This window comes from Phymastichus coffea, unplaced genomic scaffold (assembly GCF_024137745.1).
Source record: "Phymastichus coffea isolate CEN01 unplaced genomic scaffold, Cenicafe_Pcof_1.1 PCOF00001, whole genome shotgun sequence".
Classification (NCBI taxonomy): Eukaryota; Metazoa; Arthropoda; class Insecta; order Hymenoptera; family Eulophidae; genus Phymastichus; species Phymastichus coffea.
In genome coordinates this window covers 15,663,941-15,684,435 of record NW_026706812.1, presented here as the reverse complement: position 1 = coordinate 15,684,435, position 20,495 = coordinate 15,663,941, and the positions used below count along the sequence as shown (strand labels likewise).

The 20,495-nt window shown below is 41.7% G+C and overlaps 1 protein-coding gene across 10 annotated transcripts in view; it reads left to right on the top strand.

Moving 5' to 3' along the window:
* The window catches only part of LOC131675491 (trehalase), a 52,314-nt gene that overhangs the window by 24,434 nt on the left and 7,385 nt on the right, over positions 1-20,495 (top strand). For 4 of the 10 annotated variants that reach the window (XR_009303059.1, XM_058954492.1, XM_058954532.1 and 1 more), the window contains 3 exons: positions 16,861-16,956; positions 18,666-19,582; positions 19,651-20,470. Coding sequence is in view for 9 of the 10 variants with exons in the window: in XM_058954492.1 (XP_058810475.1) it covers positions 16,861-16,956; positions 18,666-19,582; positions 19,651-20,470 (1,833 nt within the window). In the remaining variant the exon portion in view is untranslated. Of the gene's footprint in view, positions 1-14,383; positions 14,456-16,860; positions 17,224-18,665; positions 19,583-19,650; positions 20,476-20,495 lie in introns of those variants that run through there. The other 6 variants (XM_058954521.1, XM_058954512.1, XM_058954537.1 and 3 more) reach the window with 5 other exon arrangements.

The following is a 20,495-nucleotide window of genomic DNA, read 5'->3' as shown; positions in this document are numbered from 1 at the left end:
TTACTGGAAGTAGACAAACAAAAATCCAAAAGGTTTACTCATGAGTTCATCAGAAGCTATAGATTTTCGTTGGAGTGCTACAATCGCCGAAAAAATATTATGAACCATCTTACGTACAACGATCATTAGGTAAGGAAGGTATTAATCACAAAGGAGTCTTAAATAAACATGTAGTGAAGAAAACAGAAAAAGTTTTACTTCGTCAAAGACAGCTTACTTCAACACCAGCGATTAAAAAAATAGGTTGGAGTTAAAAGCAAAAAGATCCCAGTTGAAGCACAGAACAAAAATTGTAGAAAGTACATATAGCAATGGTATGTCATTATTAGATAGACCTGTAAATACAAATGTAAATTACGTAGAAATTGTTGCTAATGACAGTGTAGAATTTGGAACAGATGATTTAGTTATTGTAGTCTTCGATCTCGAAACTGCTGGATTAAGCTTGAAACATAACATTTTACAAATATGTCTGGAAATAAGTCTGGAAATAAAATTTTTAATCATTTATTTTAATCATTAACACCAACTCAACCAATCAATTCAGCAGTTTCGAAAATCAATGGGTTAACAAAACTATATAAGAAATTATATCAGTATGGCTTTGAGGTTCAAACGTTACCTAAAAGAATAGTTTTCAGACAATTATTGAATTTTCTACGAAGCCTAAACAAGAAAGTTTGTTCGTCGCACATAAGTGTGCAGTCGATTCTAATCGCTTAATTTTAAGTTTGAAAAGTTTATCCCTACTTGATTATTACAAAGAAGTTATCGACGAGTTTGCTGATTCACATTCACTGCCATTGTTTAAACAAAAATATCGTAAACGCGAAGGAGGATATAAACTTACAACTTTAGGCAATGAGCTTCTCTCATTTTCCTCAGAAGGTGTTCGCAATACCTGCTTCGATGTGATTTTGTTGGAAAAATTAACAACTGTTTTTATTACAATTGACGATGTTATTAAAAGTATGCTTGTAAGTAAAAATTCTTCATCCCTGACTATTCAAAGAGTTTGTTTACATTTATCAATTAAATTTAAAAACAAATTTTAAATAAACTAATGATATCGAATGCGTTAAAATCAATTCATAGTATTTCATATTTTCTTTTTTGCTGATGATGTTTATTCAAAGCTAAACTTTGTAGTAATGATATTCAATAAATTATATGACCTATATACTATATAAATGTATTTGGAGTGCTTAAGATTATTTTTTGACACTCCATGCGCAAAGTGCATCTTTCCTGCACGCTCGGCAGAAAACGTGCGTTGAAAATCGCACTTTCCACGTCGTATCAAAAAATACAGTACGGCACATGTTCGGGAAAGAGTTTCTCGTCTCGTGTACCTTTCCACCCTCACTTCGCTCGGACGTAAACGCCACACGAGACAAGAATCTACTTTCCCGCACTTGTATCGTAATGTACTATTATCGTATTATTTTAAGAGAGAATGTAAACTTATTATCTTTTCAATACCTACAAATGGTCTTACTTATTTTCATTCATTTAATTGATTGAGTATAAATCGATTTAAAAGTTTTGGCGCATTATTCAATGCCGATTTGCTTATAATAGTGTCTCACGTAAATGCATTCAACCAATCAGATCACGAGTAAGATGACTTCACTCGTAGGTTATAACTTTTTTTATATAGGATGTAGGATGAGTGCGATACCAGATGATATTAAACTCCATTAGGAGTTCTTGCAGAATGCGTTATAGATATTTCATATAATTCTTAATTATCGAATGAAAAAATACATGAAAAATGCAGTTACAATCAATTTTGAACAATGAATGTGTTATTATCAGGAGTTCTTGGAATGTGTTATATAATTCATTTTCTAAACATCCAAAAGAAAAACTTTGAATCTCATGTATATATTTCATACCAATCAATCTGTTGATCATAAACTACGTTAAGTAATAAATCAACTATTAAAAGATTACTTTTATATCATACCCTTATTATAATACTTGTATTATAATATTTCATTCACTCGACATCAATTGAGACCATTTTGTTTTAATAGCATGTTTTGGTAGCATAATAATATTACCTAGATTTTGATATTCCTTGGGATAAATTATTATATATAAAAGAAAATTTATAATAATAAAGATTGTAAATGTAACAAACGTCGAGCCACGGTGCGTAAGGAACGAGAAAATAAATCGTGCGCGCGAGAAAATAGGCCGTGATGACCGCCGGGCGTGTCGGACGGCAACTCAGCTAGCGTTAAGCTAAGAACCCCGCAATAAAAAGAAGCGGGGATGTTTGGGGAAATCCGGAACGCGCGCGTGTCAGGATTCGGAAACGTGTCGGCCACATGTTTGGGCCCGGGAAAGGACCGTTCGAGCACGTCCGAAAGGGAAAGTAAAATATGGGCCCCCTTTCTTTTCTTTTTTATGTATTTTTAATTTCGCGTGGTTGTCTCTTCGCTGCGAGCTGTAGGGCGCAGTTTCGGGTATCAAAAAAAAAAAAAAAATAAAATTGTACGCGGCGCCTTATGCGTGCAAGGCCTTACATCTGGATGGCACGCGAGATTGGCGAAAGAGTGATCGGGGAGGCGAGGCCCCTGTTAAGCGAGAAACAAAAAGTTATATGGGGCCATCGATTCGCTTCGGTCTCGCTCGCGACTTGAGCTCGGGCGAAGGCAAAGTGTGTTTTCGTCGCCATGTTTGCTGATGTCAGCTCTCAGGAACTGATCCGAGAAGCTGCTAGACCCTACGGGAAGCAAGTGGTTTCCAAGTTCTCGCGGGTCGAAGAGAGAGACAGAAGAGGCCAGCCGGTTGGCCTCTGGGCGAGAGTGCGCGCGGCGCGTTAAGGCCTAATAGAAATAACTACGCGGAAAATTCAGCGAGGGAGGGGTAGGGCCGGAAAGGCTCGAGAGGATGCGAGCGAGAAAAATAGAAAGAACGAGTTAGTCTGCGCTCGGCCGCTCTTTCGCCGAAACTAGGAGGGTCGCTGCCCCAATCACTCTTCGAGTCGCGAGCGTGCGCCTTACCTATTGTAATCCGTTGTTGGTGTGTACTTATTAATAAAAAAAAAACTTCCATAATCACGCCTTCGACTATTTTTGTTTCTCTTCACCCCTTACAGTAAATGCGTTTTGAACTAAATTTTCACGTTTCACTACTGTCGCTGTTGATAGATGGTAACTCTTATATTCAGGGATAATAAAATTGCAGTTGATGCTTTACAGCAAACATACATTTATTCGTTCGTAAGATGTTCGAGCTATTGCTTTTCCTTCCCTATACTATTCTAACCACATACAACTAATTTTCAATAGCGAACCAACCATGTACGGAATTGTAGCATGATGACGTAATAAGTCTTGTTTTGGCATATGTGTGCGTGTGTGTATATGAAAAAATGTATAAATGTTCATAAATAGAAAAAAATTATTACTATAGGTAAGATTTGTTACGTGAATTTTGTGACATTGTAGAAGTTCTTGAAGCATGTATGATCTTGGATTTATAAGTGTATTGAAGCTTTTCAACGTTTCGTAAATTCGATATTCAGTCAAAACAGTATTGAATATAGAAACATTTTTACTCAAAATACTGTCAACACCTTTTAAAATTCCTTCATTAGATTCGAACAAACGTCACCAATAATGAAGAGAATCCTAAATTAATATATTATTTCATATAAAACACTTTGAAATAATTACATCAGTAATTTATTTAAATATTTGTTCAAATTAATCATATAATTTATCATAACTAAGTAGTTGAAAAGTGATAATCATGTAGATTATAAAATCTGTTAAAAAATAAATAAAATAAAATTATTAAAAGCAGCTGACGGTAGATGTATTTAAAAAAAAGCTGAAACGCATGTAGTGCTCTGCCCATTATCTATAGCTAAAAACTTAACAAGCTGTTATACTGCTAAATTTAAAATGGTTAATGAATTTGAATATAAATTGAAATATTTTCTAAATGATTCAAATAAAATAATTACTCTAGAACGTTGTAAATACTTTTTAATTAAAACACGATGTTATATTTTGAACTTTTGAAAATTTTTTCTAATATTTTATATATAAATAAAATAAATCAATTTTTCAGATATATTTTAGAATAATTTAAAATAACGTACAATTTTAATGAATTATACTCCTCCTATCAAAATATTAATAAGCTTGCCGTAATTATCTATATCTAAATGAATATTACGAGTATAAATGGATTTAAGTAAAAAACATCAGACTGGCACTGCTCGATCGAGGTTGTGGTCAAATGCACTATAAATTTAAAAACAAATAAGTTAACAGCATTTAATGCAGATTTTACACTGTACTATGTATTATTAATATTTACATAAACTGCTTTGATTATGGCTAATAGCCTAATAGTTATAGAAATTTGTTGTAAAGTCAGATGTGTAACTCTTAATCTTTCTCTCAAGCGATCTATGGAAGGTATTATGTCATTTGTAGACTAAAATTATTATTCACATTTTATTTTAATCTGTCATTCCAATTTTAATTAATATATTAGTAAGGAATTAATACTTTTACGTGCAAACAGAAACGTTCTTTTCGTTTTGCCATTGAAAGAAGATGACGATAAGCATATTTTTCGGACTGTGGTTTCCTTTCACTTATATGATTTATAAGATATAGAAGAAGATAGGAAATCACTCTATGTTAGTTATAGAAAATATACTTAAAATATAATTAAATGTAAGTAAAATTAACAAAAATAAAATTACTGTCTAGTTATTTTACGTTCAAGAAGATCTGGGAATAGTGGACAACAACTTTATCTGAAATATCTTTTATTTTAGTACAATCGATCAATCGAAAACGTTTCCACAAATGGTCAACAAGGTACTCAAAAGGTCATTAGTGTCTAGATATACTTAGGCTAAGTCATAAAATAACTAACATTTTTATTAAAAGTATCCAAAACTAACGTAAATATTTATTCAAAAATATTTTTATTTATGTGATAATTTTTTTTTAAGAAAAATTTGTGTTTATTTTGATTGTTGAATTTTTATATTGCATATACTATATGAAATTCACCTGCTGAGGAATATATATACTTTTTTAATTATAATATAAAAAATACATATGCCAATTAAGCTCCTTGAGCAAAAATAAGGCAGAACATTTCATAATATTCAAGAATAGTAATTTTCTCCACCTCCAAAAGCTATCTTATTTCACGGAAAGTGTGTTTATATTTTTCTTTAACTACTGCCTCTGGTTCAACGTGGATTTTAAGCTAATTTAATTGAGTAGTATCGTTTTCTTCAAAAAATAAAGACACAGATGAATCGTAATATGCAATGATTATTCAATCTAATGTCTCATTTGCTCACCCATTTAGTACCTCTTGATGAACTGCAAGCATCACATTATTTGTGCGATTATTAGACGATAAAAATTTATCTTTACGCAACACCATTCTAACGTATTCGAGATCTTAAGATCGATTTCCCTTTAAATGTAACCGTTATTTATTTACATTACGGTATGGCGTACAAAAGTCAATCTGATTTTCCAAGCAAATAATTGTTAAATGTTGGATAATAAAAAAGTTAACCTATTAGAATTTACAGTACAGTGACAAAATTAAATTGTACAAATTTCTTTAAAAATTTCTTGATTAAAAAATAATATAGGCTAACTTAAAAGATTTTAGTTCACGTGATTTTTCTCTTATTTTAAAATTTTAAAATGATATATCTTTTTCATGTTTGATCATAAGTCTTGTTAATAAGTTTCTCATCCGTTTATTAGATTTAAAGATGAAAGCATGGTTTTCCCATCTGCTGTATTGTTTAAAATCGTATAGATAGGCTGAAAAATTATTAATCAACATTATTGTTTATTTTTTAACTATAACATAATCAAAATTTCCATAAATAATAGATCAATAGAAAAAGTATGACAAATATTTACATTCGCTTCAAATCGTATACGTATGCCAATCAACAGGTACCTTGAAAAATAATGTATAGCGTGTAAATAAAAAATTTATAACGAGCCAAATAGTATATTTTTATACTAGTGTGAGAAAGTGATTTGAGCCTTATGTGGATATTTGCGCCCGCGCACATATATCTAACTATTTTTTACCCTCCTCAACCCCGTCCGTTCAGGCGCAAATTCGAGACACACTACTTTTTTCCATTAGCATCGAATTTTACTGTAAACACACGTACATAAATTACAGGTATACGTAACAAAATCATACGACTAAGTACACTGTACAATTGTACTGAGTTCAATAACAATATAATTTATTCCCTTATTATTGTTGTTACTAGAAAACGAAAAAAAAACATATTGAAAAAAAACTTAAAGAAACCTTACTAACTTGTACATGTATCAAATAACGCGATAGTGGCACCCAAGCGTATGCGAGTATGCACAAGTTGTAACATTCTCAGCACTATTTCTACAATATAATGGCGATTCCAGGCTCCACCGAAAGACATTAATTATTTTTTTTCTCACATCCGCGACTTTGAAACGTACATACAAAGCAGTAATTTCGGCATCCGGACAGTTGTGCGCGGATTTATTATAAACACAAGTTATTGTGCACAGTAACATAGTGTAAGAATTTAAACACGCTGATTTGCGCCATGTTATTGTGTACAATAAAACCGTGCATAATTTTCCGCACACCGTAATTTTGAACTTAATAAGCTGAACTAATATAAAAAATGTTTGGTATAAAAAAATTGCTACTTCGTAGTAATAAACATTTCAAATAAAAATTTTTAATTACTTGTAGCTAGAAAACTGATTTCGAAACAGTTTCTAGGTTCTAGGTATTAGCGGTAGATCTACGTTGATTTGATTTAGAAGGTTAAGTTAGATGAACTGAAACGTAACATCGTAATTTTTTTATGATGTAAAGGTTAGGTAAAAAATCTACTTAAATACATTAATCAACTAACGTTATTGGTTTATTTTGTGATTGAGTTAGTTACTTAAAACGATTTTCACTGTTTCTATAGTAAAATGACCTTACTCTGCTTTCATTAAACTCGTTTTCAAAAATAAAGCATCTTTTGACACAAACGGCTTGCAGCGCCGCTCTGTTTTATCGTAGTGAGTTTCTACAATTACCATCAGTACAAATTACTCCAATGAGATCGTAAAATTTATCGAACATTATAGAAAAATTATACAAAAATTGATAAATTAGTTTGAGTATTTTCATGACAATAATTATGAATTAAAATAATTATAGGGCGTTACGATAAGATTTCTGAGACTTGGAAAGATAACATTAATAACTTGATTTCTTACTAATTCGGCCAATTCAAAGAAAATTTATGCACTGTTTAGATATCCCAGTATTATCGAGACAATCACTGTATCTCTTTTACGCGCCATTTTTTTCCGTATAAAGATGAGTCCTATTCAGAAAATTAATATAGTCTTACAAACAGGTATTTATAGTGACAGTTCAATAACGAGGCATATTAGTCATTGTACATAGGTATTTTTGATGAAAATGTTCTGCAAAACGGCAATGAAGGCCAACTGTAATTTTCATTTATCTTTCAACTAGAAAAGGCAGAAGAAGAAATGAATCTAAAAATGAAACTAGACATTGACGAACAAATGTCTTAAGTGTATGAAGAGACTCGTAAATATTCCATTTTTTGTTTTTTTTTCTGATGATTGTTGCGTTACGTATGCGCGTTATAATTTACCATCTGTTCACACACTTGCTTCGCAAATAAGTATATACATACGCTCAACCGTTGAGCGTTTTGTAAAATAATACATTCTACAAAATCAATATGTTGACATTGACAAGACCGACACATGCGAAGTCTGACTTTTGCTAAACTTTGTAATTATTTTCGGTAAAAAATATTATTTATGCTTCGTCAAATACAGTCTTGCATTATATTATTTCGAGGTGTTCATCTTAATTGATTGGAAAAGTAGGTTTTTATCTAAAACTGTAAGAGTAATAACATAATCATAATGCAAGGGTTGTTAATAGAAAATTACATTTTTTTTATAGTTAGATAACTTTAATTGACTTATGGTATGAAGAGAAAAGTTGTTACAGAATACTTTTAAATCTAAGTAAGGACCTAATTTCATCTTTCTGTTGATAACACTGACGTTACGATAGGCCTAGTACTTTGATCATTATTTTTGTTTAAACAGAATCTAGGCTCTGATCATCAGACACTTAGATTTTTAAATAAGATAACAATTTATTCTTTTTATTACCTCAGAGGATTTTGGTAATTCATGTTTTTTTTTCATTTGCTAGGCGACATCTTTAATGCTTGATTGAATAATATGTATTTTAAATGCCTATATACAGTAGAAGTAAGAAAAATGGTTTGTACAATCGAGAGGCATATTTAGATAAGGGTTAAGAAAAATGTTATTTGCACTCATTTTACCGAGAACAATGTCAAAGTGAAATTGGGAATTAGTCTCGTTTAGCAAGTTCAATTAATAATGAATTAGATTGTCTGTTATTGACGGTCTGATGTGCAATTGTACGTAAAGTGGGTAAATGTAAATAATAAGTAGCGCGCATATAATGCTATTAATCTGGGAAGATCGAGTAGGAAGTAGAATTGAGGGTCAAACGATCGCGAGCGTAATAAGCGCAGGTTCGTTGAACGAATGAAACTGCTGACGCGCTTCTCTCTAGCCTTGACTGCTAATTTGTACCAATACAAGTAAGCCACTTTGTTTTGCGCGGGCTTTGCGCGCAAATCACGAAGCTCGAAACTTCACTATAACCAGTTACGATTATGTAGTTGAGCTCGTTACTCACTGCCGTTGTAGCTTCGCTTCTGGAATCCTTTTGTTTTGCATACTTGCCATTCAATCTATTTCAGTATGTCTTGCAGACGTCTTCACCCTGGAAGACTCTAATTTTTGTCGGAAAAAAATCCACATGTCATTGAACAAGGCAATATTTTCGATAAGCTGATTCAATATGTGGCAAATTCTCGAAATTATCGTGTTGGATGAACGTTCGCTAAGCTATAAATGTTGTGAACAACGATCAAAATATCGGTACAATGGACACTGCCGTAATAAAAGACAGGAAAAGAATTCTGCGACTTTCGGTGTCAACCTTCTAATTAAAGGGGGGGGGGGGCTCAATAATACATTACGTAAACGGTCCTTTATGTATATGTATATTTTTTTTCAACAGATTTACGTAAATTTCAATAACAACTTTCTGGTTATTATTATTAAGATTTTTCTTTGTACCAACCTGATAGCTTTTTAATTTATTTTTTTTTTTTTTTTTTTATTTATTGCTATTAGGAACTACAGAGGTTATATAGCAAAGTACAAAGAAAGGAAATGGTGTGAGTATTTACAAGAGGAGTGTGTGCTTGTTTATCTTAAATTTCTAGCTTACATTCTATGAAGTACTGATACAGCGTTTTGTATATAAAAGGATTGGTATTACTAAGTACGTTTTTTACATCATTAAGCGGATTGACTTTTAATTTTTTTAGTTCCTTGGCTAGCTTTTTTCTTTGGTCTTTATAAATCGGACAGTGCCAGAGTATGTGGTCTAAGTCTTGATCAGCTGTTTCACATTCGCACGACGGGTCGTTTATGATGTTTATTCGGGCAAGTGAGGCACGAAGATTATAATGATTGGCTCTGCACCTGTTTATTGTTACGATGTTCGCTCTTTTTAGATTACAGTTATTGAACCAAGGTTTTCTGTTATTTGTATGGTAAAACATAAAATAATCGATTCCTTTTGTCAATCCTTTCTCTCTCACAGTGTTGTCTGTTTCTAAATATGATTCTGATTTAAATTTTTGTCTTAAGTCAGTGAAAGGTATGCAGATTGAAATATCAGGTGTATTGTGAGTTGCATCTTTAGCAAGTTGATCAACAGCTTTTTAATTTAGATAGTATACTGGAGAAATGCGTAACATTCAATAATATTTTGGAATATTGCACTACCTGTTAAAAATAATAGATTAGTTAGTAAGAATCAATTTCATTTCTGTAGATGGTTATTGAAGCAGTCGAGGGCGTTTTTGAACAGAATGAGGCCGATTTGGCGTGGGCAGGCCAGTGACGCGAAACCGACGATGGACGAGACGTGGCCAAGCCAAAAATCACAATTTGCAGTATGGGTATGGGCTGGTTTGCTGTGTGTATGGCTAAATACGGCTGAAATATGAAGTAGCTGGAGTCGCAAAAAGAGCGAGATATAAAGCGTGGCAAGTGTAATTTGGTACATGGGCTCTTGCGCGTGGATTATAATACGACCTATTTCCGGCTAAAAATAGCCAATAGAATAATTGCGCTTCCGAGCGCGGCGGCAGCGGCTGTCCAGTTGCAATCTTCTTATATTTGCCCATGACAAAACTGGTCAGAGTCAGTCGGGCCGCGGCGCCTCCAATCACTTGCCAAAGAAGGTTTTTCATCGAGATCGAACAATTGCAATTTTCATTAACTAAAAAAAGATTAATGCAAAAACTTGAAATTTTACTAAAAATTATCGTTTCCCAATCTACCTATTTTCACTGATCTTGCATTGACGTGTAAATTGCTTTATATTGATTCGTCATGCACAATCACTTAACAATGATATTCAACTAACTCAACTTGTATAAATCTATTGACCGTTGATAAACACAATAGCAAACATTTCTACTTGGGAGTTGCTATGGCGCGAATCGAATTGTACGACAGTGATAAAAAAAGGAGGCTTAGTTTTCAAATTATTGTCTTAATCAACAACTGTATAATCTTTTTTTCTTTTTTTCCCCGATTTCAAAAAGGAAGAGAATCGATATTTAACTTGTTTTTGGTTTATTTTTGTCAGAATAGGAAAATTTTGAGGTCCATTTCTTCTTATTAAGATATTACTGACCGGAACGATTAGTGCGTGTAAACTTGTTTAGCTGATTTTAAGGTCAAATGTCACGGGTGTCTTCCTAGTAGCATCGATAAGTAGTAATAGAAAAATTCCAACAAAATTTATACACTTTTTTAAAAATACGCTGCAAACTAAAATAAATCACGAAAAATATTTTACAATATATTTACAGCGCGTTGTTTATTGAAAAAAGACCGCCAATTCATTAACACTGTTAAATTTCTATTTTATCGGACCAATTATTACTTTTATTTATAATTATTTTATCAGATAAATATTTGACGAACTTCATGAAATTTGTCTGGCTTGGTACGGTTTTATACAATTTCTCCAAACTTTACTCGTACTTTTAATAATTGATTCAATTTTATTAGTATATGCAACGTATATAACAAAAAATAATCTTTTTAATTTAAGAAACAATTTTTTATGGAGTTTCTCGCACGTTACATTTTGAATAATATTATTAATAATAATTGACTTTGAATTCTTCATTCATTTTATTCGATTGTGTATAAAAGTGTAATTATTTACGTAATAATTACATATTTTTTAAATACGTAATAATAACATACTTTTACGATACGTAATTATTTACGTTATCACGGGTGGTAACGAACCAAATGATTTCAAAAACCTCAATTCATAATTTGTAATAAGTAACGCTTGTACTAAGTTTCGGATCAATATGAATAAAATTACTCTAGCTGTCGTAAAATTTAAAACGTCTATTATTAAACACAATTGTTACTTCTCAAAAACTATGATGTAATGACATGAAACTCACTGGGCCTATTACTATTTACGTCAAATAATTTCACTTAAAATTTTCAAATGTATTATGGAAATTTTTTCAAGATTAAAAAAATTTTTAATCATATTTTTAGACAAAATCAATTAAAAGCAATTAGCGAAATGATTTTACCCGAATTTAAAGTAATTTGAAACAATATAAGATTGATTGTAGAAATATTATACAAAATTTATACGTAACAACGAAAATAATTTGAAAACTCAAATTTAAATCACTGAAAAAATTACACTTTTAAAAATTTTGAATGACTAGTTAAAATCATATTACTGCTTTTTCCAGTCTTTGCTTCTGTAAAATTCACTCTGTAAAAACAAATAGAGTGAGCTATTGCACGATGATTTCGATCGCGTAAAACTTGAGTTATGAATGATTTTATCTATAATGGTTTTAAGACATATTTTTTCGTCAAAATAAGTTTGAAGTATAGAGGGATTGCCGTTAAGGCGATAAAGTAAGACATTTGAATTTATAAAAATATTCGCGATCCTTGTAGAGTGAGTGCAACCTTTCTCCTCCACGCACCTTAGAAAGAAGGTCAATTTGACATGCGAATAGGTTGTAGTACATTGGGCACTGTTTTCAAATCTCTTTTTTAGCTATATGCAATAGAAATTTTCATTGGAATCGTGACTACGAAGCGCACATTTGAAAAAGATGATCGTTTCGATGCATCCTGTAAATGTCGAAATTGACGCTTTGTAGTCTTAATTGCGTTAAGATTTTTTATGTCACGTACAGTTGAACGACAATTCATTTCGGTGCCTATTGTAAAAGTGATGATGAAATACGCAAAGAAACGTTGATTGGGTTATTGTAAACAAGTCAGTCGAAAAGACGAAAGCAGTGAAAGAAATATCATAATTGTACGTCGTCACTAGTAAATATTTGGTCACCGGATAAAAAACAGTCTAGAAGCACGAACAGAAAGTTCAATGACTAGAGTTCGGTAGACGGAGATCGGAATAGCAGCTTTAATTTTGAGGAATATGGCACGAGGTAACAAATCCATCGGTTGATCGATCGCAAGCGGGATCGATACGGTGCAAGTGGTGGCGAATCGCAAGAGCATACCGATTGCAGCTTGCTGACTTGGATTGCCTGCCACGGGACTTCGGAAGGCGAAAGAGCGAAACGCGCCGGCGGCAGCGCGGCTGCTGAGCGCGGCGAGAAGGGGAGCGAGGATTGAGAGGATTCGAGATGACGCAACATCGCGACGAGATTGACGGGAGAAGCGAGCGGCGAGGCTGGGGCCTCGGGCTCGGCGCGGGCGCGCGATCGGCAGCGCAGGACACAGCCGAGTGGAAAGCGAGAGCGCAGCTGCGTTGGCATGCGTGCTGGGGCACCATCGAGCCGTGGGCCAATGGCAGGCCGGCTCTCGCGGAGGCTCGACTCGGTCGCGGCGCGCCTTCGACTGACGTAACTCGCCGAGCAACGGCGTCACCAACGCAGCAACTGCCGTTCGGAATCTCATCAAGCTTCTACGCCGCGCGGCCAGGCCTCCCGATCCAGATCGCGCCCGAGCCCCGAGCCATCTTCTGCAATGTCACTTCCTCCTCGGCGATTGCCAGTCAGTGGAAGCAGCCCAATTTGCAGTTACTCGACTCGCCGGATCTCCTCTTCCGCAACATATGTATACTCGTGCCAATACGACCGAACTTAGGTATACAGTCGAGTCTTGTGCGCGCGTTGCCGTGCAACAATCGCGTACGTCGGAGCCTGTTGACAGATAATCTGTGGCAAGGCCGATCCCCGGAGCTCGCGGCAGCTCCCAAACTACGCCATTGCAGAGATACGGTCTCGGAGTGTAGAGCGAGGCTTGCCTGTCTGCCTCTTTTTGTGACGAACGTTGGCCAATCAACGGAGCCGTCGCAGAATGGCTGCACTGCGAGCTTCTCGCTCAGTTTTCGGCGATCGCAAGAGCAGCGAACGAAAGGCCTGGCCCTAAATAAACGACGACGCTGTTGCACTGGTGCTCGCAACCTCGCTCCGTTCGGCGCGTCGCGAGCAGCCGAGAAGCCGCCCAGACGTCTTTGTCGCTACCTTCGGGAAATCAACGTACCTTCGTTATTTGCTGCCCATCGCACGTCTGATCGGCCGTGCCTTCCTGCACGCGGCCCGTGATCGGGTCGTCGCTTTGCATCCCTTCGCCCTGCACACTTTCTCGGAATAAAACACCCACGGCAATATTTTCGTCGCCGTGAACAATCAGTCTTGCCATTGCGATCGATGACTGGGCATTTCTCTTAAACAATGATTGCGTGGCTGTTGCTAAGCTGCGACCCGAAAATCTGCGCGCAAAGGCTTAATCGAAGCGGGAAAAAATGGCGATGTAACCGCGCAGCACGTCGGTGGCTTGCTACCAAGTCGAACCCACCGATTCTCCCGTTGCCAACTGTCGGGTACGCCCGCTAGAGCGGGGCCAGCGTCCGGTGAGCGTGCGGGTCCGGGGTCCGCAGCGCGCCCGTAGCCGTCGCCCTGGCACGCAGCTACTCGCGCAACCGAGAGCGCAGTCGGCCAGAACCGAGCGGGCGAAGGGCGCGGACGGCGCTCGAGCGAGGCCCGCGCGTTCGAGCACCGCGGCAGCCGAGCGCGAAGGTGCGCGCCTGCCCCCTCCACGCGCGCTCGCGGCCCGGAGTGTGCATGTGCGGCCGCGACGAGGCGCAGAAGCATGTAGTCGAGCGCCGCGAGCAGCGCCCGCCAGTTCCATCCTCAAGCGCGAGCGCACCGCAGCGCAGCACTCTCGTCTAGCAGGTAAGCTTGTTCTCTGTCTCCGTCTGTCTCGCTCGCGCGCACGCGCGCGATCGCGACACTCGTGGCCGGCCGCCCAAGGCCGGGCTGCGCGGCTGACCGACCGCTTCCGTCTTCCTTCCTTGCGGCCGCTGCGACTCCGCTCGGCGTACCTTCCTTCTGCCCGGGCTGGCGACCTACTCGCCGAGCTTTGCGGCCTCGTCATGGCCGTGCGCGAGCGCCTCTCGGCCTACCGGCCCAAGTCACGTCTCGCCGCGAAGTTCGTCTCGCAAGCCGACGGGAGTCGGCCGCGCCGCTGCTAATCTCGCCTGGTCGATCTCCGCTCGTCGCGGTCGCTTCTGCTCCGACGGGCCGGAGCGAGGGCCATCGATGGGTCTGTTTGCGCTCGACGCGATCGCGTACCTGCACTTGGAACGGTCGCGATCACGCGCATCCTGCTCGTCGCGGAGAGGTACGCGCTGGCGCGCGAATAATTGCACCCAGCTGGTAACCAGGACCAACTGATTATTCGAGCTGCTCACTTGAGTAAGCGTTTCTCGAATCATCCGCTGACCGCTGCCGCGTGTCCCTCGTAATTGGATAACTCAGAGAAGACGTTCAACGGGGAGGAACAAGCTTTGGCTCGTCGAACTTTAACGCCTCATACCGTATCGTTTGATTGCCTTCGGAACCTCGAGCGCCAGTGCGATAACTATCTCGCGCGGCGAGTCCGCTGCTGTTGATGCTGCTGCTGCTGCTGCTGCTGCTTGGTTAATTATCCATTATCTTTTTCGCTGGAATTGCTCGCTCTGTGCTAGCTTCAGGTGACACACATTTTTTAATTGTTACTTTGAAAAGCATTCCTATGATCGTCACCGACGAACACTACTACACCGTTTATGAAAATAACCGACCAACGGCTTCGTTCGTTCGCGCGTCCAAGAATCTGCTTATAAAATAATCTTTTAAATAGCTCGCAATAAAGTCGCGCGTTAATCGTATTTACACCGATGAGCAAGATAAAGCAAGCTGCATTCGACACAGTTGTAGTCGGAAAATCAATTCGTTAAACGCGTCAACGAGTATGCATCTAAAAATGGGGCAGGCATACGACAAAACGTTGGGGTTTTTTGCTCAAAATACAATACTGACTCAGTCGACCATTCATGCCAACCAATCCTCTTATTACCTTTATGTTAGACTACGTAATGTTCTGAATCACTAGGTAGGAGCTATGCGGTGTGCCACGTGTGGTATTGCCCAAATGATGAACTGACTGTGATATCTTGCCTAAGTTCTTTTCCGACAGACAAAACTGGCGCAAATCGACGAAGCGTAAGAGAACAAAGCGATTGAACGAACATACTGTTTTTACTTTTTTTGTATCGCCATTCATTGTACGGCGAACCTTATTGTTTCAATGGCTTTAATAAAGACATCGGCAAGCTTTCGGTCTGCGTACAGGCCACGCCCAATCTTGCTGTTTCACCATATTTTCTCTCTAATTCTTTAAGTATAGATTTATCTATAAATCGTTAAGTCGAGCTGGAAATATGCAAAAGCTTCAAAAAATTTCCTTGCGAAGTGTCGATCACTTTGTCATGGTGAATATCTGCCATGCGTAGTATAAAAGGGTAAATGTTTCTTTCGGAAGGTATACGCGCGGTCAGAACGCAAAGGTCCCTCAAAAAAGAACTTCGCGCAGGATGCCATTGATATTCATTATTAGATTAAAATGCAGCTGAGATGATTCCGACTGACGCCGACACGCGGAAGTTCAGCGAATGGGCGCTGAGACCCTGAACTCTTCTCAGCAGCGCTGGAGATGTATGCCGCACCTTCGTATCAGCCAACGAGCAACTTGCGAGCCCAGGCTGCATTAAAGCAAAGAAGCTGTAAAATGGCATTTTTGCGTATGGATAATTGCAAAGTTGAATATTAATGAGAGATTGCCGACTGACTGCACAATTGAATAAACCTAAATGAGAGAATGAATTAAGATAGCGGATCGTATTTTCCTGTCGAAAGTCAGTCGAAAAAAAATTACTTACTTTGAAATGAGCCTTGTGTATCTAGCCGTCCGTCCAAGAGGCCTGGACTTCCTTACGATAGTTGGGCTGTCGGCTGTCGCGCGAGGCCGAAGTCAACAGGATCGTTGACCGGCTCGTGAGTAGGCCGGTTCCGCGGCGATCGTTGGCAGTGCCGGGACGCGGTCGCGTTCGACGAGCAGTGCTTTTTGTAAAACGGACAGCTGGCGGATCGAGGCTGCGGGAGAGATCGGTTTACCTCGAGCGCCGGGCCGCGGCGGCACTCTGGCGAAAGCGCGCGCGCTCACCGAATCGTGAATGTCAAAGCGCTGGCTCGCAGCCGCTCCGAGTGATCTGGCAAGGACGAATAACAATGGTGGTGGCGATGGTTGCTTGTTTCAGGGAGGATGCGAGTCTACTGGGCCTGCAGCTGAGAGCCCGGCAACAGCGAAGACTTGGAAGAAGCCCGGGCCCGCAGCCGAAGCCGCTGAGCAACAAGTAAGACTTGCCGGCGGCGCAGCTAGCCTGCTCGCTCGAGAGAGCAGCCGAGAAAGAGAGAGAGAGCGGGAGAGAGAGCGCGCGCGCACGCGAGCGTGAGCGAGAGAGAGAGAGATAAGAAGGGCGGACCGACGATCGTCCGGCGAAAATGCAGTGGAGCTGGTGCAGTCTAGTCTGGCTGCTGGCGCTGGCGGGCTGCGGCGCCGAGCACCAGCGGCTCGCACCCATCTCCAGAGGCGCCTCCGACAAACCGTACCCCTGCCCCAGGTGAGTCCCACACGCTCTCTTTCTGTCTACCTGACGCTCGACCTACCTCCTCGGCTCCAACTCGACGGAAGGGGCGTCCGTCTCCTTGATTGCATTACAGCTCTGCCGTCACGCTCCTCGGCTCGCTCGACCAGCCTGCGCTCTACATGCACGCGGAGACCTCGTTGTACGAAAACCCACTGCTATTTGCTCTGGCCACATGACACCTCATCGCCAGAACGATTCTCTTCGCTCCATCTCTGATCTTTTCCATGGCGCGCTCGCTTGCTCATCCTCTGTCTGTCACTCTGTGCAAAGTCACAGTCGCTGGCGTTACACCACTTGCTCTTGATTAGCGCGCTGCTGCTTCTTTCGGCCGGAGCAGCGTTCAGCAGTCCGGTCGACCTCGCTCCCTCTCTCTCTCTTTCGCCGTGCTCCTCCCGCGCGTGGCGCACGTGCCACGGGAAGTCGCGTTCGCGCCCTTTGTGCCGCCAAACTCCTCGCTAAAGCTCTAAAACTTCAACGAGGCTTACTCGATGACACTTGTTGCATCTTACGCGCGTTAGCGCTCGACTTATCTCTTCTTCGTACATTTTCCAAAACTAACGACATCGCGCTTGTCCTTATTCAGCACACTCGCATCGGATTGCACTGCAAAAATTAGTTTTTCCATTGAGAAGCTCCGTTCTGTAAATAAGTATGCAGCAAAATTTAACAGCTCGATGTTTTCATTTAAAGAGCTCTCAGAATCTTTGGTCTTATCCCCTTGGCCGACTAGTGCATTAAGCATGAAAAAAAAAAAAACGAAAAATACAATAGTACTAAAATTCGATGACTACGTTTCTTTTTCTTCAACAGCATGAAATGACGACTTTAGCTGCATGCATTGTTTTCATTATTTTTTGATAACAAAAGCGGCTCTCATCAAAGAACTCTTCAGGCAGTTTTCGCATTGTTTACTCGCGCTTATTGCGCTACTACGCAACCTGAAATCACGGCAAATCTGGCTTTACAAAATTGAATAACAAGCGAGGTCGCTGCGCGCCAACCCGTACAAGTATTCGAACTTTGTAACCCGTGTCCGCTGGCAGTCTAAACAAAGTTCCGGTGTTACCTACGATAGTTTCAACTTTTGGCTATAGTTGAATCGAGCTGTCGGATCGAGAAGCGTTTGCTGTCATTCGTGAAAACGGGGAAGAGCGATCGCGGCTTGCACGAGTAGCTTATGCGAAGCACGATTTCAGCTGCGGTTATGTTCAGCTGTGTAATGTTTCACCGCTTAATCGTCGGCCACTGTTCGAGTCTTTCGAGTCGGTCAGCCGTAAAGTCGAGCAGAGTCGAGGAGAAGTCGGAAGCCCGCTTGGAAGGGCCCAAAAGGAGGAGGGAGGGAGGGAGGGCAGAAGGGCTGGGACGCGTTACTGACCGAACGACCGCCGCCGCGCGGTCACCGGCGACTGTTGCAGCGAGGTGTACTGCCACGGGGAGCTATTGCACACGGTGCAGATGGCCTCTATCTACCCGGACTCGAAGACTTTCGTGGACATGAAGATGCGCCAGGAGAGCGCGCTGACACTGCAGCTCTTCGACGAGCTGATGCAGCGCAGCGGCGGCGCGCCGACGCGCGGCCAGATCGAGCGCTTCCTGAACGAGAGTTTCGAGCCGGCGGGCTCGGAGTTCCTGAGCTTCGACCCGCCCGACTGGGTGGCCGAGCCCAAGTTCCTGCGCAAGGTGCGCGACCCCGAGCTGCGCAAGTTCGGCCTAGACTTGAACCACATCTGGAAGCTGCTGGGGCGCAAGATGAAGGACGAGGTGCGCGCCAACAGCCAGCTCTACTCGATCATCTACGTGGAGCACCCGGTGATCGTGCCGGGCGGGCGCTTCCGCGAGTTCTACTACTGGGACTCGTACTGGATCGTCAAGGGGCTGCTGCACTCGGAGATGCACACTACGGTGCGCGGCATGCTCGACAACTTCGTGTCGATCGTCGATCGCTACGGCTTCGTGCCCAACGGCGGGCGAATCTACTACGCGCAGCGCTCGCAGCCGCCGATGCTGCTGCTCATGGTGCACGAGTACCTGCGCCACACGCACGACTACGACTGGCTGCGCGCCAACCTGGCGCTGCTCGAGCGCGAGTTCGAGTTCTGGATGACCGAGCGCACCGTCGAGATCGAGAAGGACGGCCGGCGCTACACGTTGGCACACTACGGCGAGAACTCGTTCGGACCGCGGCCCGAGTCCTACCGCGAGGACTACCTGACCAGCCAGAGCTTCCGCACGCTTGCCGAGCGGGCCGAGTACTGGTCCGAGCTGAAGACCGCCGCGGAGACGGGCTGGGACTTCTCCAGCCGCTGGTTCATCCTTGACGGCACCAACAAGGGTAGGCGCGCGCTTCGAGCGGCCCCGACCGTCTCTGACCACCTCTGACCGCCTCTGACCTACTTGCAGGCAACCTGACCAATCTCAAGACGCGCTCGATCGTGCCGGTGGATCTGAACGCGCTGCTCTACCGCAATGCCGTGCTGCTGGCCGAGTTCCACCGGCGGCTTGGCAACGCCAGCCAGGCCGAGCGCTACGAGCGGCGCGCGGCCGACTGGCGCCGGGCCGTCACGGCGCTGCTCTGGCACGAGGAGGTGGGCGCCTGGCTCGACTACGACATGCTCAACGACCTGAAGCGCGACTACTTCTACCCGACCAACATCCTGCCGCTGTGGACCGGCTGCTACGAGACCGATCGCCGCGCAGAGTTGGTGGCCAAGGTCCTCAAGTACTTGGAGCGCAGCCAGATCATGATGAACTTGGGCGGAATACCCACTACGCTGGAACATTCGGGCGAGCAGTGGGATTATCCGAATGCATGGCCGCCGCTACAGTACTTCGTGGTGATGGCGCTGGACCAAAGCCAGGACCCCTGGGCGCAGCGGCTCGCCTTCGAGCTCAGCCAGCGCTGGGTGCGCAGCAACTACAAGGCCTTCAACGAGACCAACAGCATGTTCGAGAAGTACGACGCCACGGTCTCGGGCGGCCACGGGGGCGGTGGCGAGTACGAGGTGCAGCTCGGCTTCGGCTGGTCCAACGGCCTCATCCTCGATCTGCTCGACAAATACGGCGAGCGGCTCACGGCCGAGAACCGCTTCGCGACCGCGCGCGACCGCTCGTCCGACCCGGCCTCGCTCGCACCGGCCGCCGCGCTCAGCGTGTCCACCGCAGGCCAGCTGCTCACAGCTTTGCTGGCGATCGTCATGTCCCTCGGCGCGGGATTTATCGGGTGAGGTGGGTCTTGGCCGCAGCCG